The 24,513-nt window shown below is 36.1% G+C and overlaps 1 protein-coding gene across 4 annotated transcripts in view; it reads left to right on the forward strand.

The window, feature by feature from the left end:
• PTPN3 (protein tyrosine phosphatase, non-receptor type 3) overlaps positions 1 to 24,513 on the forward strand; it is a 99,096-nt gene that overhangs the window by 60,828 nt on the left and 13,755 nt on the right. For 3 of the 4 annotated variants that reach the window (XM_027680110.1, XM_027680126.1, XM_027680135.1), the window contains 9 exons: positions 960 to 1,158; positions 2,116 to 2,193; positions 3,151 to 3,207; positions 8,055 to 8,211; positions 9,947 to 10,113; positions 12,637 to 12,727; positions 13,007 to 13,068; positions 13,928 to 14,074; positions 16,188 to 16,316. In XM_027680110.1, coding sequence (XP_027535911.1) covers positions 960 to 1,158; positions 2,116 to 2,193; positions 3,151 to 3,207; positions 8,055 to 8,211; positions 9,947 to 10,113; positions 12,637 to 12,727; positions 13,007 to 13,068; positions 13,928 to 14,074; positions 16,188 to 16,316 — 1,087 coding nt within the window. The remainder of the gene's footprint in view (positions 1 to 959; positions 1,159 to 2,115; positions 2,194 to 3,150; positions 3,208 to 8,054; positions 8,212 to 9,946; positions 10,114 to 12,636; positions 12,728 to 13,006; positions 13,069 to 13,927; positions 14,075 to 16,187; positions 16,317 to 24,513) is intronic. The other variant, XM_027680118.1, reaches the window with a different exon arrangement.

Raw genomic sequence — 24,513 nt, forward strand, 5'->3', positions numbered from 1 at the left:
ATTTACAAATTTTAATACCAGGGTTTACTTGCATATACTTCTGCTACTTTAACACTGTCAGAATTTGATGGTGCTATACCTAAGCTTTCCCCAGGACAGATATTTTTACATTAGATAGGATTTATCAAGAAGGAGCAGTTATTCTGTATGAGTTTGATCCAATTAAGGGAGAGGTTTGGTTTTATTAATGGTCTGCATTTCATCCTTTTCATAAGAGAGAATGTAGCCAAATGAATATTTGAAAGGTCCTGGAGCACCATCAGGCAACTTGGCCAATTCTCAGATTTGAGTGTTTTAATTAGTCATTTTAGTTATCCTTGAATGTTAAGGTTCTTGAATGCCAAATCTGCATCCTAATTTAATTCTGGTTTGTTCTACGTGCTTGTAACTACTCAGTAACACAATATATTAACTGTAATTAAATCTTTCATTGTCACTTCACTTCCTGTTTCTCTGACAATTTACCACAGCTTTTCTGCAAATTGCCTTCTCCCACAGGGATAAGCTTGAGATGGCACTCATAAGAAGGAGGAATTGCAAAAAAAAAAAAAATAAAAATTGCTTTTCAGGAATGAGAGTAGAATCAGAGCAAAAGATTTTTCATGGGTAGAGTTGGCAACTGTGGTGCCTTTCGCTTGCAGTTCAGCTCTCTCCATGTGTTACTGTGGTTTACTATACCACTGCAACAGTGCCTTTCACTGCTAACATCAAAATATTTTGCTAAAAGTGGTTTTGCTACTCTAGTTTTGCTTTGTCCATTTTTCTGGGTGTCCACTGATCAAATGATAGGCTTAAATCACACTTCAGTCCTGTCTCCCTGCACCTCAAGAAGTCGTGTTAAATCTAAGTATAAAGTTCTCTTGCTTTTTTAACTGGGCAGTACATTTGTATGTTTTACTATTTAATTTCAAAATCTGGATAACAATATCTTTTGTAATATTTATCCTTTTTAAATAAAGGAATGTATTGGATAACAGTCCAGCGCGGAGTTCTCTGACCCATATCTCACCTAAAGCCTTGGCTCAGTCTCCCAATGGAGTTGGCAACATTTCTGGCTCTTACCCTTTGGAAGGGGTGGATAAACAGTTCTTAGAAACATATGACAATATTACAAAAAGTAGCTCAACAGAAGATTCCAGTCAGTACTACTGCGATAAGGTATGTTCAATTGTGTGCTTTTAAAATTAAAACTGGTAGTGAATGTAACTTTGAATTGTAGTTTAAGAATGAACAAAAGTTGAGGTTTATATATCAGCATGAGCATATTTTGTGCACTAATAAGAATAGATCTTGTCTTACTACTCAAATTTATCCAAGAGTATGTATACGGTATAATAGACAAGCTTGCCAACGTCATTGATTTCCAAAGTGTCCAGTATTCCAGAAGCATCTGCAGGAGAAGTTCCTAGTGGAATAGGAATACTCAGGTGATTAAATCTTATTTCTTCCAAGGAGAAAGACCAGATAACTCAAGTTGCTATATGTCTGAATAGCAGGAACAACTCTGCTTTATCCCAGGCATGTGTTAAGGATGGCTAAAGATCATTTGAATTCTGAACTGACTGGAAAGCAGCTGCTCCCCGCTAATCTTATGGTAGTGGATCACTTTTCCCCTGTCTCCAGCCTGTTCCAGAGGCGTTCTGAAGAACTTCCTAACCTACCTGTCCATTTGCTGCTGACACCTTTTAGTCCATCTGCTTTTTGGATCTGTTGCAGAAAATAAAAATGCACCCATTTATAGGAGAAAAATCAGGTGAAAAGTAGTAATTTCATAGTTCTTAGAGTAGAATCAATTCTACTCATGGGTTGCACTTAACATTTTGGTGACAACAGATTGAAAATGTAGTAGGAGTTATCAATCGAGAAAGCTAAGGTGAGGGTAGCAGTGTTAGTACAGAGCAACCAGAGAATGTTTGCTGTATGTTGCTATTTTTACAATTTAAAAGATTACTACCATAGGTATATTCTACAACCGTATCCTTTTCCTATTTTAAAGGTGGATTTACATAGAGTGTTTTTGTTCAGCACATCTAAATTTGGATGCACTATTCCCTATTTTGCTGCTATTTTCTTTTAAAAATTAGAAAATCTGTGGGTTTTTTCTATGTAATGCAGAATGACCTAACTGAAGGAGATTTACTTTTGGTGCGTATCATACCAGATGAAGATGGGAAGTTTGGATTTAATCTAAAGGTAAACAAGCAGTCTTTTAGATATTTTTAAATGCTTTTTAAATATAATGGTTCGAGTTTACTTTTTTATTTTTTAATGTAGTGATTTGGAGAAAACAGTATATTCTGCAGGAATTTCTCATGTCTTTACAAGTGACAGCCTAATCCTTAAATGCTAAAACAACACTTAGAAAAATAAGCCACTTCTAGTTCTCTGGTTTTCAGTTGCATGTACTATGGGCATGGCGCATTTCCAAAGCAGACTGCCTATTTGGCTGCTTAAATATGAACTTGAAAACCTTATTTAAGGTATCAACATTTGAAAAATTGGACCTCTGTATTATAAGACAATTTAAATAGTTTGTGCTATTCAATTTAATATATCCATTGTGAATCCTATAGGAAAGTTGAAAATTAATTTCTGAAGAAAATGGAAATTACTATTAATAACTGACTATTGTAAATGTTTTACATTCCCTCACTGAAATTCCATTTAAGCAGAGTAGTGTAAATTAGCAGGGCAGAGTTTGATCTTTTCATCTCGGATATTTATTGGTGTGGCAGTGATCAAATGTCATGTGAAGAGAATAAGGAAGTACAGTTGTCTGGCACTTTGATCCTACCATGTTCCTTGCACGTTCATCACAACATCTAAGACGGCTATCCACCTTGCCAGTTCAAGTATTGAATTAGGCTTGCTTGATGGACAGGGTTACAATAAATGTTGCATTTTATCTGTTTATTGCTTACTAAAATATATGGCCAAAGCCACTGGATCTAGTCTACTGGAAATTGGTAAATATAAAGACACCACAACCCACCCCTTAATCCCCCATTTAGTGATGAAAATTCAGTCCTACCAAACCCTGCCACGGAGTATAAAATGTATATAGAAACAAGAATAAGTGATTGCTTGTTTTAAATGTTGCTTATGCTTAATGATATATTTATGGTTGTTATTTATTTCACATTCCCTTAGGGTGGAGTAGATCAAAAAATGCCACTAGTAGTATCAAGAATAACTCCAGGATCACCTGTAAGTAAATCTGTTAGGCTTTTACTCCTACCTTTATTACTCTCTCCCCTCTCTGAGGTCTATACAGATAGTAATTCGGACACCCATAACTAGTGTGAGATAGTAGCTGAGCTGTTCTCTTTAGGAGTTGGTTTGACCAGCGGTTTCTTAAACCACAGATTAAAGGATCTAGAAGTGTTACCCAAACAAGACACAAGTAAAAAGCATATTTGTGTCCTCTTGTCATCTCAAAAAGTGCATCTGGAACTGGAAAATGCTTGATAAGGGGCAAGGACTTGAGATAGGGAACAGCATTCACTGAAGAAATAAATAATTTGGGCCCCTGCAGCCTAGAAAAAAGAGCTAGTTTAAGAGAGATGCAGTAGAGATCTGTAAGATTGGGAGCACTGAGAACAGGGAATTCCAGCAGAACTGTGGGCTATCAAATTAAGTTTGCAAAAGTCATGTTATTCATGTTTAGTGAAGCAGTTCTTGATGCGTAAGATTGTAGACTAGTGAAACTCCTTCACAAAGGATGCTGTGGCTAAAATAATTTTGTGGGTGGTCAGGAGAGGACAAGTACCTGGGGGGGGAAAAACTGCTGTTATTGACTAGGCAAACCACAATAGGCTGAGGAAATCCTCAGTGCTACAAATATTTTTAGGCTGGGAGCATATCTGTCAGGGGAGAGAGAGCAGAGTATGTTTGCTCTGTTTCTATTTTGCCATAGATTTTTCCTCATGGAAATGTTTATGGACTAAGTGAAATGTTTATAAGAATCAATACAGTCACTAGATTCTTCTGTTGAATTGTGAAATAATAGTAGTAACATAACATCTTTTTAACTTTTTTTCTCAATAATTAGTACATAAATTTTAGGGACATTTGTTATCTCAAATTTTTTCACTCCCCTTTTTCCAAACTGTATTTCCAACTCTCATAAAATAATTTTAGTGCAGACTTGATATTGCTGACTTAATCCTAAAAATATGATATACTCTTGTAGACTCTTTTTGAAATTTAATACGGAGTCACAGGACTGATATCTAAATGTCACGATGCAAATCAAGCTAAAACAGATTGCTTGGGAGGTGGTTTTTGTCACATTTATGATTTGTGACTTATGCAGTCATTTATAAACTATAGTAATTATTTGAATAAAAGATTAGTAGGAAATTATAATTATAACTTAAATCTGCAAAGTGAAAATAAAACAGTCCTTAAAACATTTCATGGTCAACCTAACAAACTTTTTAAGGGTGATTTGAGATACTGAAATTAAATAGGGCAAGCAGACTCATTCTACAGTCAGAGAATGAAAGATGTTTCTCCAGAGGCAGTCATTTCCTTTGACAGATTCAGATTGTCTTCTGGAAAGTATTGATCTTTTTTTTTTTTCTCTCTTGGATTGGAAAAGGAATGCACTTCTAACTTACACACTTCATTTAAGTGTCTGCCATTGATGGCAAGTGACTAATTAGACCTCTAGCCTAGTAAGCAACTAAGTGAGTAAATTGTCAGGATCACCGAAAAAATTGGAATCAGTAACCCAATGTAATATACTCAATAACAGTGCTATAGAAATCATGTCATGTTATCACAAGAGGAAAAAAAATACTTATTTTCAGAACAAAGCAGTATTAACATTGATTATATTGTTTACCATACACAAAATTTCACCTGCTCTTAATTGTTTAAAGAAATGTAGCTGATATTTGAAAGTTCAAATTAAACAGTCTATGGTATGCATTTTTACATTATTTTAGCTCAATGATGTCTTTCCCTCATTGCTGCTATTTTAACTTGCTCTAGATTCACTCATTACCCTGAAAATTGCCCTCACGGATGCTGTTTGGTAGTATTATTTGCTAATTTCTCAGGATTTTATATCATTTTTTCCATTTTTCTACAAAGAGATGTGTATTTTTTGCAGTGGAGAGGAAACGAATCTAGTCACCAAAAATAAGACGATACTTTCCTTTACACATCCTGAAGTTCTTTTAAAAATTCCCCTCTAATAAAGCAACATTCTAGTATGCTGGGAAAATTGTAGGACAGAGCAGCCAAAATTGTTGTGAGAGCACATTATAGCTAAGGAACAACCACTTATTGCAGCTGTTGGCTTTTTGTTTGTTTGTTTTAATTAAAGCCTTATACTGTTTTGTGGGGTTTTTTCACAAATGGTATTTATGTCCTAAGGTGCTAAAGACATCATTATGATTTTATTTAATAAAGCTGTCAATTGAAAAAGATTGCATGCTTCCTTAAGCAATAACAAGGTGATTAGCATAAAATGAAGCATTGGGTGTGTCAATAGGATAGGAAGCCTTTGACATAATTAATTGTGTGGAAAAGCTTAGTATCTGAAAAATCTACAAATTATGCTTGCATAGAAGGAGTTAATTCTCATTCAAAGTATATTTTATATATCCAGATGATTCACATGAAAGAGCTGAGGCATTAATGTATCACATGATTAACAAAGTTTGTTTCAGCAAAGATATTAATCTCTGTCTGTAATAAAGAGTAATAGTCACCAGGCAGCCAAAAAATCTTAATTATAGACAAATATAGGAGATCAGAAACCATTTTCTCAATGGTCTTGTTGACTTCTTGACTCTACTAGTCTGACTGGATACCGTCTTTATATCTGCTATCTTTTCAAATATTTATATTTCAGAGAGAATAACTAATATCTCAGTAATATTTGAGAGTTATTAAATTATCCAGTCATTCATAGTTACATTCTTCAGTCTCGCCTTTTGTCAATTTTACACATGGCAAGGATGTTCTTGGGCAGCTATGAATACCTAGTTAAATCAGTGTTGAAGAACACCATGGCTGTTCTTAATTCCCATTCTTTTTCTGTTTGTTTGTTATAAATCATTGTCAATCTTCCCTATCCTTCATTATTTTCTTTCCTTACTTCTGTGGAAAAAGTTGGCGGAAACTATTCCTTCTTTAAATTTTTAAGCAACTTTTATGCTTGGGATTTTTTTCTCTTGCATACATCTTTCTTTTCTCTTGCTTCTTTCTCTTCTTCTTTGTCTGTTTTGTAGCACTAAGACAGGTCTTAAATTTTCTTTCGTTTTACTTTATACTCTGGCACAAGTGGCTCCCAATTTATTTTCTTCTTCACATCCTTGCCTCTATTTTTTTTTTTTTTATTCTTCATTTTTCTTGTTGGTTTTTTTTCATTATCACTTCTCCTTTCCATGTCTTCCTAATTTTGGTTGGTAATATAGTACATCACTGACAAACTTATGTTAGGAGCCATCAGTGCAAGGCATAATTCAGATATAATCTAATTTGAATGTCTTCTTCCCACCCAGGGGGTTGGTGATGGTTGTTTGGCAGGGCTAACAATATTGGATGAATAAAATTCAGGGAACCTGTGTTGGCATTAAGGAAAAACAAGGAAGACTATGAATAGAGAATAGCAGTAAAGGTCTATGTCTTCATTTCATTTGTTGTATGAATGAGTGTTTATATATCACTCTTGTGTTGCTGGGCACTTCCTAGACAAAATAAAAATTTGGATAACAATGAAAAAAAAGTCATTACAGTACTTAACACTCAAACATTATAGAATCCTGCACATTCATATTAGAGAATCACAGAAGATTGGAAGGGACCTGGAGGTCATCTTGTCCAACCCCCTCTGCTTGAGGGTCATCTAAAGTCAGTTGCCCAAGACTGTATCCCAGATGGCTTTTGAATACTCCAAGGTGAGAGACTCCCCAGTGTCTATGGGCAACCTGCTCCAGTGCTCAGTCACTCTCACCGTAAAAAAGTGTTTCCTGATGTTCAGATGTAGCCTCCTGTGTTTCATTTTGAGCCCATTGCCTCTGATCTTGTCACTAGGCACCACTGAGAGCCTGACTTCAACTGCTCTGTGCCTTCCCCTTCAAGTATTTATGTATATTGACAAGATCCTTCTGCGGCTTTTCTTCTCTGGGCTAAACACTCCCAGCTCTCTAGCCTTCCCTCATGCTAACGATGCTCTAGTCCTTAATCATCTTAGTAGCATCGTCATCATATTCTGGCCGTAGCTTGAATGGCTTTTGGCTGAACTTAGAGCTAAACATACTAAGAAATGTGGCAGAAAAAAAAGCCGAACAAGCCCTGGAGTTCAGCAGTTAATCTAAATTGCAGTATCCAAGACCATACATAATGTAAGTTTTCATCTGAGATGGGGAAAACCTTGTTTTAGTGTTCCCTGCAGCACAGGTAGCAAAAGAATTTTTCACAAATGCAGGAGACTTGAGCATCATAGTTTGAGTACTTGCTTGCATCTTCCTGTTAAAACTTGCAGTAAATGAAGAGAGGAAGAATGTTCTCTATTTGTAGATATCCTTTAATATCCACCAAACAAGAATCTGCTAAATAACAAAAATATGAAATGTGTATGGATTTCTTTGAATTTTAAAAAACATATGCCTAGGCAATGTCATGTTACTTAAATTATGTTCATGAAAATCATGTTTGAACTTCTCAGTATTTACTGCATCAAAACTGAAATTGTTATCTTACGTGCCCAAAACACTTTTTCCAGAAATTCAGTGGCTGTTGAGGCTTGGAGTCTGATCTTCAGGAGCAATCTGATGGTGGCTGTTTGATTAACATGAATTCCTTTTATAGCTATCAATATGCTGTTTGAACTGTTTCTTATCTTCGTTGAGAGGCTTTGAAGCGTGAAAGACACCTTTAGATCTGAATCCTTTGGTAGAATTTCTGATACAAAAGATGAAATCTTGTCAGGAGAACTGTGAAGACTTTGCTTACATGATGAACTTAATATCCTGATGTGTTCCTGCTTACACAACTGGTTGCAATGACATTAATGTGTTTCTTTGGTCTTGAAACAGGCTGATAAATGCATTCCAAAGCTGAATGAAGGTGATCAGATAGTATTAATTAATGGCCGAGATATCTCAGAGCACATGCATGACCAGGTGGTCATGTTCATAAAAGCCAGCAGAGAATCTCACACGAGAGAGCTTGCACTTTTGGTCAGGCGGAAAGGTAACTGGGCTAATTTTATTCACTTCTAATGTTTTTGAGACTGTTGCTCTTATGCTTGACGTTATACCCTCTTCTGTTTACATAAATGTGTTCTCAGTGCACTTGGAGTAGGTCTGTGCTAAAAAGTAGGTCTGGCCGCATTCGAATTAGTAGTACAAATACTTTAAACTATATAGGTTTTTACCACTGCACTAAAGAATCTATCAAGTTAGAAATTTTTCTTATTTTTTAAGTCTAAAAATTTATGAGAATAAATAGTCCCTTGAAAAAGTTTTTTTGATGATTTGGGGTGCTGGGTTTTTTTTGTAAATAAAGTGTAATTTTCCAAATCCCCAGTTGCAGGTTTACAAATCTCATGGGCTGTTCCCCAGCACAATTATACGATGAAACAAGTAGAAAAAGCTGTTCCCCACCTCAGTCTTACAACAGACATTTTATGACAATACTGAGATAAAGCCGTACTGCCTGCTTGCTAAACTGCTGCCAGCAAAGAGGAGACATTCTTTGAAATATGCAGCCTTAAGCCTGTATATTCAAAATATGGGTAACTCCTCCACCTTGGCTTTGTTTTCTATATTTAAACACATGTAGATACCAAGAGCTTTCAGATACTGTGAAACTCCTAGTTTATTATTTACTTTCCTTAAGACCTATGGTAAGACCTTAAACACACTATTATGGAAGGGCTTTGCATGGAGTTTCTGATTACATTAAGACATAAAAATCTGAAGGGATTATGCATCACTTGGAAACAGGAGGGAATGAAACTGCCTAAATGATATGTACTTCTGTAACACTGACTTTATTTAAAGCTTCTTGTGTTTCTAGGAAGACAGATGGGCTCTTGATCTTGTTTTCCCTGTTGTAGGCCTTTCCACTGGCTTTATGCAGCATTTAGTCTTCCTTTAAGTCTTCTAGTCCCCTTCCTACTTGCAGATAAGAGAAGTCTACTTTTATCTAGAGATAACCTGTGGCCCCATGCCAGTCCTTTCTATAGGCATGTGTATGAGCAGCTTCCCATTTTCTGAAGTTTGGCAGGTATGAAGTGTTCTGATATTGCAGAGAATAACCACAGCTGAACGTTTGGTGATACAATACGTTTCATAGAGACAGAACTGCTATGCAGATTACTTCATTAATGTTTGTCATGTTCTTCAGTATCTTACAAAGGAACGTCATAGAAAACAGACTATTAATTTTTTAAAGTTTATTTAGTTAGTTTCTTCATTGTTAGCATAAAAAATTGCAAAAGATAATTCAGTTGCTTCTCTAATGGCAAGAGAGTACTATACAAGAATTTTTGCATTCATTTTGCTGTTGGAGGTCCAAACTTATACAAGTTTCTTGTAGAGATATTCCATTAATTATACTCTAAACTTTTTTAGGCAAAACTCCTTTGTTTTTTTACCATGGTGGATGCTGTGATTCATTAGTCTATTTAGCAGTTCATTCTGTAAGACAAGATGGCAAAAGCTCCTTGTGCTTGGAATTCAATTTCTTTGTCTGCATAGATAGGCACTTTGAGTTTCTCTTTCCGAAAGGTCATAAGGACATTTTACTACTAGCAATTTCTACAGTAATGTAGTGCAAAAAGAAATGCAATTAAATGTGTTACTATTTACTTTCCTGAGGCTTTGGAAACTTTGTTGGTTTTTCAAGCTTGTAAATTTTTATATCTGTTACGAACACATTAATGCTGCATGCAATGGATTTTAATTGTCTACACACCTTTCAGTAATTAAACAGTTTGTGGAATCCAAATCAGAAGATGAAGCTGATTCCCACAATCTCCCGGAATCTATTCTTCCTGTCTGTTCTGAATATGGTGGTGATACACTGGAGGAGTCTATGGAACAGCTAAGAAGAGGGCTAGAAAGTGGGACTGTCCTTATTCAGTTTGAGGTAGGTAATACTCAATTCTCGAATGTCATTAATATAGACCAATAGCTGTAATCAGCAAGTAATGTAGGGGTTTAATTAATTGCAAATTTCATTGTTTCTCTTTAGTCCTGTCTCAAGGGAGCAACATTTTTACTTGCCCATCAGTTTCACCCTTCACTACTTACAACAAGGAAGAATGAGTTATCAGTTGTACACAAAATATCATCTGCTGAGAAAAATGTATTTGAATTAGCATGTTTCTAGCTCAAGTACCTAAAGATCACTAAATTAATATTTTTCCCTTAGTTATTTTATTCAGTAGAGTAGTCGGGTTTTCACAGAGGTCAGTCTTGTACTTTGTTTCTTTTTCTATGTTCTTCAATGTGTTAGCAAAGAATGTCATAGAAAACTGACTAATAACATGTTTTTATAATTTTTTATATTAATTCCTGAATTGTTAAAAATTACAAAAGATAATTTATCTACTTCTCTAATGGCAAAGGAGTACAGTGTATGTATGTTTATGCTTGTTTTGCTGTAGTGAATTCAAACATTTATAGTAACTCTGGAGAAACCCAAGTTATTATGATTTATAAAATTGACACTGAGTTCAGGAGTAACCATTTCTGTCACTGAAAATTTGTAGAACAGCAAAAAAAATTTTCCCCATTTTGATATTTTTTCCCTCACTCTTTTTCAAATGCTGTCAAATTTAATGGTAGGGCCTGAAGAGTTTTGATATTGGTAATTTTATAACCACTTTTTTAAATGAAATTTACTTTTTTTCCAAGATTTCTGAGAATTAAATTTCCCCTTTTCTTAAGAAATTGTAGACTATTGTTCATAGCTGCTTTCCAAAATCCACAGCACTGGATACAATCCATCAATTGTAATGAGTGCTGGCTATTGAAACAGTAGCTCAAAATATGTGAACTGGCCTTTCAGTACTTTCTTAATTGTCAAATGTGTTCACTAAATTTGTGCACAATTTCCTGTAATAATCTTCATAGGATATTTACTCCTTTATGACTTTTTCTTTGTGTCAACATTTATAAAAGGATATTACAGAAAAAGTTCCAAACCTTTTTGAAATCTAATAAATCTAGGGTACTGCCTAGTGGCCTTGTTTCTTTGAGTTCATTGTTTCATGATCAGAGACAATTGCAGTGGCACCTCATCAGCCTTGGTGACTCTCAAACTCTCCATTCACCTCAGTAAAATAGTAAATAATTAGCCAGTAGACTATGAATAATAAAGTTTTTCCAGAATATCTTCCTCCATTTAATCAGAATTTAACAAGTCTGTCAATAGCAAATGACTATTTGCCAGGCAAAAATAATGAATGGAGAATGATTACTTGACTTTAAATTATTCTTCCTTGTTTTCCATAAAAAAGCAGAAATCACAACTTGGGTCTAGTAAAGTAAAGTGGAATTTGAGTTATAACTGATAGAAGCTGTTCCATTATGTATATTATCAAGTTTTCACAGGGCTTTTTTATGTTATATAAATTGAAAAATGAGGTGAGCTGTGATACAGACTCTTAGGATTCAGTAAATCTTACAATAGAACAAGCTTTGTGTGTGTTGTTTCTTTTCTCTCAACCCAAGTAGCCTTCTATTTATTTAATTCCATTTTATGTATGGAACCATATTCAGAATCTTCATTAAACTTGTAAAATGTAATGTGCTCTGTAGTAAGTGTTCAGTGAGGTACATAAAACTCTGCCACAGCCAGGTTAGTAACTCAGTTGTAAGTTGCTTTCACATATATTTAATACAGAAAAGCTGTAATTATATAATTAAATTGCTTAATTTTTTTTTGTTGTTGTTTCCCCCCCCTCTGTACCTTTTATTGTCTGATATGATGCACTTAGAATGATAAATCATTAAGTTTGGGAAAGAACTCTAAGATTATAAAGTCCAACCATTAACCTTGCACCAATCTTAAAATTCGATTTACACTCCTATGCCCACGTTCGCTCCAGATAAAGTTTGCAACAGAGCAGATGGCCCAAAAGAAACAGTGTTGCAGGTTAAGAGATTGTGGTACATTGAAGTGTTGGTTTTTTCAGGTACTTAGAGGATTGAATAGGTTAGGTTTAGTCCAGAGAATAAAAATTTGTCTGAAATTTTTGTATTACAGTTGATTCCATAAAATATTGTGCTGCAACTACTTTTTTTTCCTTCTGATGTCTTTCATTGCTCACTTGTTTCACCCTCAACTTCTATTTTCCTTCCAGTCCATGGTTTTATAAGAAAAAAGCAAACTTTCAGGCAAACAGTATATTTCAATGACTCTCGCATTTCCTTTTTTTTTTTCTGTCCTAGAAGTTCTTCTGGATATCATGATGAGATAGCATTATTAGAAATTCTTGTCATGTTAAATGCAAAAATCTCTCAAATGACTTTTGCAGAAGAATAGGAAAAATATTAAAGAAACAAATAATTTTTCAGTCTATATATTTTCATGTGAGTGTATTTAATTTGTGTATAACATAATCACATCCCTCAAAATCGTATGATTTTTCATTCTTTTTTGCAGCAACTTTATAGAAAGAAACCAGGTTTGGCTGTTACATGTGCAAAGGTACCTCAGAATATGGACAAGAATAGATACAAAGATGTTCTACCTTGTGAGTCTAAAGTACAGTTCCTGCCTATTTTGCTTTTTTCCTTTATATGGTAGCTATTAAAACTGTTGTATGGAACTTATTGATTGAAGATTTCATTATATAATTGAAGTCATATAATTTTTCATTTTGTGTTCTAAAATGTAATGTGTTCTGGTTTGTATTCTGCTGTTTGTGTCTCTGCAATTCCTCAGTTGTTTTTTAACTTAATAGAAGGGAAACATGCCCATTAATTGCTAATTTTATTCCCTCTTTTTTATGTGTGTGTGTCTCTGTGTGCAGATGATGCCACAAGGATAATATTGCGAGGAGATGAAGATTACATTAATGCAAATTACGTGAATGTAAGTTGTTCAGAGACCTGCCTTTACTCGCTCTCTGTATTACTAGCGCAGATTGAATTTGGCTTTTTTAAGGAAAAAGGATATTTTCTTTTATATTTTGGGGATTTGCAAATGTAAAAGATGTAAAGTTTCATAATGTAAAAGACGGAGTGTCTCTTGTGAAACAAGTAGCCATCCTAATACACAGTAGATGCAACCATGTGGTTGGTATAAACTTTGATATGTGCAGAGTCTTTAACCGATAAAAATTGTTTTACCTTTCCACAGGCTTCAAATGCTGAGGTTGTATCCTTAAAATTAAGCACTTTTCCCTCTAGAGACACTTAGGGCATACTAGCTATGCTATGAAGGAATACGGAAGACAAATCAGGGCCATAATTGCCATAATCAATCAAGTGTAGGCTGAGGATCAAGGAAAAGAGAGGAAAATGTCTATATATTTGTGTCAGATCCATAAGTTAAGCACCTAAATCAGAGTTGATTATTCACTTACTGTGTTTAGTATCAGGCAATAAACAGCTTTTCCTAGCGTACCTTTTGGTGTATATGCCCTGCCATACTTCCTTACTATTAAAGGTATTAAAGAAAATCTGGAAAGCTTTGCAGTTTCAAATCTTCAGATACATTTTCACTAATAATCTTCTATTCATGGTTCAGCATGAAGGACTATAGAATCTTTACATCTGTTTTAAATTAATGATTTAAAATTTTTTCACATAACAAAGTGTGATCTTGATTGTCTTATTACTTGCTGCATTAATCCTCCCTCAAAACTTCCTGTTTGAATGAAATGCTGAGTTAAAACAGGACTTGAGCAATGAGAGCGAACTTTACATACGACTTTTCTTCCACTCTATAGATGGAAATTCCTTCTGTGGGCATTGTGAACAGGTACATTGCTACTCAGGGGCCTCTTCCACACACATGTGCACACTTTTGGCAAGTAGTCTGGGATCACAAATTGTCACTGATCATCATGTTAACAACTCTTACTGAACGAGGACGGGTAAGTGTCCAGGATCTTTGTATGCTGAAGAAATATACTGTACTTTTGAACATTTTTTCCATTGTTATGATTAAATAACCCTAAAATAGGCCGACTTATTCCATTGAATCATTTTTCTGAAGGCCAGGCTTTCTGAATTACTTAGGAAGAGATTGTTTGCAACTTGCTTTTTGTTTTGCTGCTTTGTAAACAAACCAGCTCTCTGATAAACACAAATCACTGCGTTCACTCTGTTACGCTGAACAGACAGGTACTACGTCTTGTCATTTTTCCCCCTGAGTACTGGGCTCCATGTGGCAGTTGCTCTCCGAGCCATTCAGCAGATGTCTGGAAGCACTGAGCAAATCTTGTAGTCTGGTTTTAAAAAGGAGTCTGCCGTCATGTTATTTACTAGTAGTGGTCAGAGTTTAACCTGCTTATTTTTATTTACATTTTAAGTTCTTTCCTAGAATCGCTCTGATAATTCTGGCATGCCATTACTTTTGAAATAGTACAGTGAAAATCTGGTGTATTTTTTTGTACTTTGATCTAACATATCCTTTGTAGTTTTAAAGATTAAGTGTTTTAGATTAAACGTAAAGGTAGTTTGAAGTTTTAGAAGCTGAAAGCTGAACAGTTGGGTTTTATAAGAGGTAGAGAAGGTAGAGAAGCTCTTGTATGCCTACACTGTAACCTTTATCTATCTTTCCTATGTGATCTATCCTATACTATGAAATTTATCTGGCATCCCAGTCTAAACCCAGTGTTTTTAGAAAGCAAGGCAGTGAATACTGAAGGTCCTAAACAGCATGAAGATTGAGATGTAAGGAAGGACAGTTAATCAGCCATCAGATTTTAATCATGGTCTGGTTATGTAGCTGTTCGTGGAAACAGACATTGAACATCACCTGAAAATATGCTCCCTTCATCTTTTGATTGTATTGCAGTCAAAATAGCTTGCTGCTTTCATTTCCTTGTGTTGAGTAGAAACACATATTAGTAATAGTGTGTAGTTTGCCCAGACAGTTGGAAACTTCAAGGCAATTGTTGATAGCTTCTAATCATCTTGCTGGTACCTTTACACACTAGACACTTTTTCAGAGTTTTATTTAATTTTAGAAATTCTTTACATTTGCCCAGTTTGTGGGTGAACTTTCAGGAATAGAAAAAAATTTATATTCTTGTCAAGAGTATCCCTATTGGCAAATGCCAAACCTTTTCGCAATCCCTAGAGGTTTTACACTCCAGCATGTTTCTTTCCAGTGATCTTAAGATTTGTATTATAGAATTTTATTTTTTTCTCCACAATAATGTTAATTTTTTAGAAATGGATACATTGTTTTGGCTTAAATTTGAAAAGGAAAGTATTTCAGCTAAACTACCACAGTAAAAATTTCAGGCATAATGGTTATAATTTGGATTTCAAGCCACTGAAAATTGTGTTCTATTAAAGGTAGAATTAAGAAGTTTTAACATTTCAAAATTTCCAGCTCTTGCTAGTCTGTACCAGTTTAAAAGTTGCAGACAAAACCAGCTTTGAACTTCACAGAGTTACAGTGTCACATCAGTTAAGTTTTGATTATTTCTATAGGTGGAGATTCCACAGCCACATAGGGTTTCTTGTTTCTGTGCTTGACCATCCTCATGGAAATTTTTTGCCAACATCTAATCAGAATTTCCCTTGTTGCATCTTTTTTCAGTTGCCTCTTGTCCTTTCATTGTTCCCTTTCAAGAAATATGTGGCTCTGCCTTTGCTATAACCTGTTTTTAGATGGCTAAAATAGTTGTAAGTTTACCCTCTACACTTCTCTTCTTACGATGAAATAAATCCATCTTTCTCCTCCTACCTTATACCTTGAGAAGTCATTTTAGCAATTGCAGATAAGCACCAGACAAAGCATCATGCATCCAAATACCTGAATATTTATTACAAATCACTAAAACAGACATTTATGGAGACTTTAGCCTATTTTGTTCTGTCATTTTTCAATTTGGATGCAAAAATCTCACCAGCAAACCAGAACAGATTTTATATTGCTCTTTGAGTTAGTTCCCTGAACCACAGCATGGGATGGAATGCTGGAAACAGAAGTGCTTGTATACTGTTTTGACATGTACTTAATTTTCCTTACAGACCAAATGTCATCAGTATTGGCCTGATCCACCAGATGTAATGGAATATGGCAGCTTTCGTGTCAGATGCCACTCTGAAGACTGTACAATTGCTTATGTTGTTAGAGAAATGGTGATTACAAATGTTGAGGTAAATGTCCCTTATCTTTAATTATCCCCAAGCAAGCTGAATGAATACAGGTAGAGATAGGTAGATAAAGACTCTGTCTTTGATAACATATATCTCTGTGTGTGAATATGCACGTGTGTGTATATAGACACACACATTTTTTAAAAAAGAATGTGTATATTATATGAATCAAGATAGTATGATTATTTCTTTAGAGCTTCTTCACAAGCATACATTTTGAAGTTCTATAATATGTGATGCTGTACAGATATTGTAATAACCTCCATAAAGAAGTTTAGTGCTTTTCTTTAAACAGTTTTGCAATCACTGGATTCACAAGTAGTTTGATTTATAATGTGACGTTTTTTCTAAGTAACTGTGCTCTTTCAGGGATGAAATATGGGTCACTTGGTTAATGGCACATGCAGCTAGAACGGCTAATTAAGAAGTGAAGCATAATAATGTTGTTTTGAGAGAAGATACAGAATCTTACCAGTTCCTTTCCATTATCTTTAGTCAAATTTTAAAAAAGAAAAAAAATCCATATATATCTCCATTGAAATGTGCTCAATTTATGTAAGATACATATATTCCATAGCTCCTAATACTTTATGCTAATATCAGAGTTAGAAAGCAAAGAGAAGGTTAAACACATGCATATTCTCTTGTGTTGTCAAGTGTGTGCACAGGTCACATCTAGACTTCCCACAGCCTGAGTTATAGGGGATGAAGTTTGACTTTTGTTTCTAAGTTGTCCTGGATTTCTTACGTTTCCTCTCCTCATCTCTTTTCCAAAATTCTACAGCCACAGGTATTTTCTTAAAAGATGAAGGGTTTATGCTTTCCTAAGATATGTAAGAAATGACTGTATACTGACCAAAGACTAATTTGCAGTTCCATTACTAGTACGTCTTTTAAACTTCTGTATAGTTTAGTAGCTTTTATAGTTACCAGAATTGCTAGTAGTCAAAAAAAAGGGAAATATCTGTTTTAAAATATAACATGTAATCAATGTTCTTACAGCAAGATGACCAATCCTTTAGTCTCATACATTTGTAACTGAATCTGTCACTTGGCAGCCCATCCAAATTTGTTTTAATGTAATTAAGATTTCCTTTGTAGTCATAAAGTGAGATGTCAGATGTCAGTACTTAAAGGTCTTTCAGTTGAGATGGAGTGTTTCAGTTTCTAGCTGTGAGAAACCACATATTCAGGAAGCAGCATGATATTTCTTTGTGTAGTTTGGCCAGTTAATCTGTAAGTTATAAACTTGAATGTCAGCGCAGAAGAAATTAAGCCCATAAAAGTAGTACTGCAAGTAAATATGCACAAACTTTTAGTCCCTGTCACTCAAATTATTTAACCTTTCTAAGCCTCATGAAATAAAGAAAGGATTAATTTCCTGCCTTTTCAAGACCAAGATTGAAAGCTGTACTGTAGCAAAATGAAAGCAGAGCAAAAAAAGCGCTAAGTTTGGGGCTTTTTGAGGTTGATTAGGGTTTTGTGTTTTTTTTTTTTTAAAGCTTCAGAACACTTTGGGGATCAGAACAAACAGATAAAAGGAAAGAAATTGTGTAGTCTGAGTGCAGAGTTATCACACAGTGCACTGTTTTGTAAAACAAAATATGAATTTCTTTTTAATCATTGAAAAAAATAGTATGAGGAGCCTAAAACAAACTTTTATTCCGTTTCCTTTAAGAGAAATGCCTTGCCACATATCACTGCCCATTAAATCTCATCAATTTCATTCAATTATGTTTTGAAGAAAACTTTTTTGCTACTTTCCCTTGTTGCAACAAGCATTTGTTCTTGATTTCACTTAAGTGTGAGTAGAACCCAGCCATAGAACTTAACAAGGCTGTGGAGATAATACTTGCTGAACCGCATAACTCGCATTACTTTGAAGGACTTTAATTTTTCAGGATTTTGGTTTATTTGTTTTGTTTTTTATTCTCTCACACTTTATGTTAGTTGTTGCCACAACTTGTTTGTTGTTTTCAAACTCCCCTGTCATTCTTTCACCTGATAAATTTTACTAAGTAAACAAGAGGCTGAAGAGCAGTGCTGCAGAAAGGAGCCTGGGGGTCCTGGTCGATGGCAGGTTGAATATGAGTCAGCAGTGTTCTGGCAGCCAGGAGGACCAACCGTGTCCTGGGGGGCATCAGGCAAAACATCACCAGCCAGTCGAGGGAGGGGATTGTCCCAGTCTGCTCTGCACTGGAGTTCTGTGTGGAGTTTTGGACACCAAAATAAAAAAATGACATTAAACTACTATAGAGCATCCAAGAAAGGTCCATAAGGATTGTGAAGGGTCTTGAGGGGAAGCCATACGAAAAGTGGCTGAAGTCACTTGTTTTTTTCAGCCTGGAGAAGAGGAGACTGAGGGGAGACCTCATTGCAGACTTCAGCATCCTCAAGTGAGGGGAAGTGGAGGGGTAGACACCAGTCTCTTCTTTGTGATGACCAGTGACAGGAAACAGCATGAATCTGAGTCAGAGGACGTTTAAGTTAGGTATTAGAGAAAAGGGTTCTCCACCCAGAGGGTGGTCAGGCACTGGAACAGGCTCCCCACGGAAGTGGTCACAGCACCATGATTGTCTGAGTTCAAGAAGCATTTGGACAATTCTCTCAAGTACATGGTTTGATTCTTGGGGTGTCCTGCACAGGGCCAGGAGTTGGACTCGATGATCCCGATGGGTCCCTTCCAACTCAGTATATTCTATGATTCTATGAAATTATTCAAAGAAAAAGAAAAAATTCCAAGATGTTTAAAAATTGATTGAATTTCATCCATGAAAGACAAGTTATATGATTGCTATAATGAATGAGTGTGAGAGCCATGACAGAGTACTTACATCTTATAAACAACCCAGGTCAAGTTAATTAAAGCAATTCCTTGTGTTATAATATGGATTTTTTTTAGCATGATTGTGCAGGCAATGACAATGCAAATAGAGGGATTTGAAGTGATAAGCTTCTTTTTCATTTAAAAGCTATCACTTTCCATGGAAATAATGGAGGGTATTATTAGAAGAGGAAGAAAAGAAATGGATGCAGCAATTCAAACAAACTGAAGATTAAGCATAAATTCATTTCACTAAGGAAGAATGTTGTAGTTTGCTGAAGGGAGGAGGTAAAATTGTAAGATGAAGAATGACTGATACCTTTCTGTTTATGAATGACCAGCATGTAGGCTTTCTAATGACTGTGTTAAATTGATATTCAATGAAACAAAGGCAGCAATGTAAGTAGTATACTGCTAGCACGTTCTGCTATAAACAGCTGAAAATAGAATCTCTAATTTTTTATACATCTTAATTGTTTAGATTGAGGCTTTCCACAGTTTTGTCTTTTTTGCCAGATACATGTCATACAACAGTTTGTGGGGGAAAAGTTGAGTTTGCTTATGTTCTTAGATTGGTTCACCAAAACTTTTGCTTCTGCATTTAAACAAGACCTTGTATTTCTTTTTTCCCAAGTAAATCTATATAAATTTTACCATGTCATAAATGTCTTGAATAAACCTGTTGCACTGTAGAGGTTTTTTAAGGTTTCTCTGAAAAGTGTCTGCACTGGACATATTCTGTTCTGTCAAATACCTGTGGCAGAAGAAAGCAAGTTGATTTTGAGTTATAAAGAGCCAAAGAACAAAATTAAGTTACAATTGTTATGGCAAGTGTGTACAGAAGCAAATGATGTGTGAAATGCCAAATGCCACTTGCCATATGATCTACTCTTTAAAAACTGGACTTTAACCCTGATCACTGAGTCTCAGCTTTCAAGTTATGTTTGTGAAACTGACTGGCAAAGACCACACCTTTTGCTTCTTACAAGATAATAAGACCATTTCAAGGTTAATGTAGTTCTACTGTGATGTAGAGCTACTGTGATTTTTTTTTCCTCATTATTGAAGATTATATTATAACTTATACCAAAAAGGACATTAACTGAAATGGTGACATGCAAAATCAGTTGCTTGGATTTTAAGAAAAGTGAAAATTAAGTTTGACATTTCAAACCTAAATTCCCTTCTTTCTATATAAGTATGATCATTCTAAGTTCTGTGTATTGTTTTTCTGAAGAACATGCAGTTCTTTTATTAATGAGGGAGAATCTGTCATTTTAGAATGAAATGAAGAAGTTTAGCTTTTGTGTAATTATAATAAGCAAGGCTGCAACCTGCAGAAGGATGGAGAATGCATATTTTTGTTGCAGTCCCAATGACAGACTTGTTAGAAAAGATCATGTGTCTTTATGCTGTGCTGAGCAAAATCTAAGATGTTAGCTTAACCACAATGAATCTGTTTTTGCAGTTAGATGTCTTGAATTTGCCCAGGAGGGGTCGGTACATATACGTAATTTTGTTGGGGTTTTTTTGTTGAACAACTTTTCTGTAGTGACAACAACCATTATAAGAAGGGCAGTAACAAACAACTTGGTATGAATATGATGTCTTAGACCTCTGTAGCTACTTGCTAATTAAATGTGGATTAGTGCCATGAAGCATATAAATGTTGGCCAAAAGGCTGATGGGAAACTGGGCAAATGACATAATCCTGAAGTCTGTTAAGTTGTTTGGACTAATTTTTTTGAATCATAATTTTTAAGCTGATTTGTGGAAATACCAAATACATAAATTCCATTGAAAGTCCATGTAAATGCAAAAAACATAAAATAATTTTGGAACAACAAGGTGTATAAGGTTAAGTTAGGCCAAGCAGCCAAGCCATGAGCAGCTCTTGCTGTCTCACCTTCTGTAAGTTTAGACTCACAAAACTGGACTAACAAAGCCAGATTAAATAAATTATACATCTATCAGTCATTAAGATGCTAGAATAATGACTGTCACTGAAAACGTCAGTGCAAAAAAAAATTGTGGAAGAGACTTAAAAGGAGTTTCACAGAATGATGGTTTGATGAGCAACACTAGTGTAATGAGAAGTTACGTCTTCTTTTCTATTGCCAGGTTTGTACAAAGAAGCAGGATCTGGCAGAAATAGTGTGTTTAAAAATAAGTATTGTTAGCAAAACATGTAGAGTGGGGCTCCCTATGGAACCGGTAACTACAATTTGGCATTTTTTTCATGTATGAGTGCTAGATTTTAGTAAGTGTGATGGTCTTTTAATGTTAGTTATTTCCATGTGGGGTGTTATTTGGCTGACATTCTCTGAATTTTAAAGCTGACTTTCCTTGTGAATGTAAGGACTTGAAGATTTTTTTTAAAAAAAGCAAAAAAAGCCCACGAAAAATAGCTTTAAAAAAATCTGGACTTTGTCAGAGTACTGATTCGATATTTTCTGCATGAGACAGAAAAGCTTAGACTTCGAAAAAGTTCTAACATATATGACTATAACTACTGTTTACAATAGGTTTAAATTGCTAATAAAATATGAAGTGTTTTAAAATACTTGTGCATTTTGAAAAGCGAGTGACATAACAGTCAAATGTTAATAATTTGGATCATCTCAGAAGAATCAAAACCAAAAGAATCAAAACTGATTGTATTAAAACACATCATCATGGCTAGGCTTCACGAATGAAGATTTGGGAAAGGCTCTATCCACATTTGTTACAAGCACACTGGTGGCTAATAAGGCCAATACGAGATAGACATGTCTGATTGCAAAAGGCACAGCAAGACTCCTTAGGTGGTATATTCTGCAAGACACAGTTCTTTCTGTGCTGTCTTTTTTCCTCGAAAGTGATCCTGCGTGCTTTCTCAAAGGAAGCAGCAGCGTTATAGATGGTGTGACTCCAGGCCTCCCGATTTGAGGCCAGAGTAGACCAGTTATGATAGTCAATATGGCCAAGGCTGAGATGTTGCTTCAGGGAGTCCTTGTATCTTTTCTTCGGGGCTCCTCTCATGCGGCAGCCGGTGGCAAGTTCACCATAGAGCAAGATCTTATGGAGGAGGTCGTCCTTCATCCTTGAGACGTGTCCTGCCCAACGCAGCTGTGTTCTCAGCAACATGGCCTCAATACTTGTGACTGCTGCTTGTTCTAGAACAGATGTATTGGTCACATAATCTGACCAGTGGATGTTAAGGATTGTGCACAGGCAACGTTGATGGAAGCGTTCTAAGAGACGCAGGTGGTGGTGGTAGATGACCCATGATTCGGAACCATATAAGAGAGTAGACAGCACTATGACTCTGTAAACGCTGATCTTGGTACTTTTCTCAAGTGTTTATTACGCCATACTCTTTTATGGAGTTTTCCAAAAGCACTATATGCCTTTGCTAACCTGTTGTCTATCTCTCCGTCGATCTTACCATCTGAGGAGATGAGGCTACCTAGGTAATTAAACTGCTGGACTGATTTGAGCTCTGATTCGCCAATGGTGACATGGAGATGATGGAAGACTTCCTGAGGTGCAGGTTGATAGAGAACTTCTGTCTTCTTTAAGCTGACTTCCAGCCCAAAGAGCTCAGCAGCGTCTACAAAGCAGGATGTTAAACGCTGCAGAGCTGCTTCTGTGTGGGTAATGAGGGCGGCAGTGTCAGCATAAAGCAGCTCACGGACAAGATGATTTAAGGTCTTAGTGTGGGTCTTCAGTCATCTTAGGTTGAATAGGCTTCCATCAGTACGGTATTGAATGTAGATACCGTCCTGATCATCGAGGTCTGCCGTGGCCCTTTGGAGCATCATGCTGAAAGATTATGAATAGAGTTGGTGCAAGAACACAGCCTTGTTTCACACCATTGGTAATTAGAAAGGGCTCAGAAAGTGCATTGCCATATCTGACTTGGCCGTGCTGATCCTCATGAAGTGAGATGATCATTTTAAGGAACTTGGGGGGACATCCTAAACGTTCCAAAATCTGCCAAAGACCTTTTCTGCTCACAGTATTGAAAGCCTTGGTGAGATCAACAAAGGTTACATAGAGACCTTTATTCTGTTCCCTGCACTTCTCTTGCAGTTGTCTGAGAACAAATACCATGTCTGTGGTACTCCCATTGGCTCTGAAACCACATTGGCTTTCAGGTAGAATTCCTTCTGCTATAGCGGGTATTAATCTGTTCAAAAGTATTCTTGCCAGGATTTTGCCAGCAATGGAGAGCAGAGTATTACCATGATAATATGAACAGTCTGATTTAACTCCTTTCTTCTTATACAAAGTGATGATGACTGCATCACGAAGGTCTGATGGGAGTTCACCTAGTTCCCAACAGCGCACCACAAACTCATGAAATTTAGCATGGAGAGCAAGGCCCTGATGTTTCCAGATTTCAGGTGGAATTCCATCAACCCCAGCTGCCTTGCCAATTTTCACCTGCTGTATGGCCTTAAGGGTTTCTCCCAAAGTGGGGGCAATATCCAAATCATTCTTCACTGGTTGTTGTGGGATGGATCGTATTGTTGAGTCTTGAACTACACAGCTAGTACTGAAAAGGGTCTGAAAGTGCTCAGACCAATGATTCAGAATGGAGGTTTTATCTGTCAGAATTGTTTGACCATCTGCGCTGAGTAGGGGTCTTTGTACCTGGTATGTAGGCCCGTATGCTATTTTCAAGGCCTCATAGAATCCTCTGTGATCACCTATATCCACGCATAATTGCGTTTTCTCAGCTAGATTGATCTACCACTTGTTCTGGATGTCATGGAGTTTCTGTTGGAGCTTGCTGCATGCAAGACGAAAGGCAGTTTTTCTTATGTGACAGGAAGGCTGAGCAAGATGTGCTTGGTGAGCAGTTCTCTTCTTCCTCAACGATTCCTGGATCTCTTGGTTGTTTTCATCAAACCAGTCCTTGTTCTTCTTGAAGGAGAACCCTAAGGTTTCTTCAGAGGACTGCTGGATGCTGTTTTTAATATGGTGCCAAATTGTTTCAGGAGAGGAATCTGTAGAATCTATGGAGTGGTTTTTGAGCCTAGTTTGAAGGTTTGCCTGGAATCTGTCTCTCACTGTGGCTAATTGGAGATTGTTAACTTGGAGTCTCCTCCTTGGGATACTGCCCCTTTTTGGTATGAATTTAAGATTGAAGTTAAATTTGCAGTGCACAAGTCGATGATCTGTTTGGCATTCTGCACTGAGCATCACGTGGGTGTGATGGACATCACGGACATCTCTCCGTCACACCAAGACATAATCAATGAGATGCCAATGCTTAGATCTAGGATGCATCCAGGTTGTATTAAAACACAAATGACTCGAAAACTACACTGAAGCTTGAGGTATACCTGGAATAATTAACAAACACCTCTGTTGGTCTCTGTGGAT

The sequence above is a fragment of the Neopelma chrysocephalum genome, unplaced genomic scaffold, assembly GCF_003984885.1.
Source record: "Neopelma chrysocephalum unplaced genomic scaffold, ASM398488v2 Primary Assembly neopelma1_22b, whole genome shotgun sequence".
Classification (NCBI taxonomy): Eukaryota; Metazoa; Chordata; class Aves; order Passeriformes; family Pipridae; genus Neopelma; species Neopelma chrysocephalum.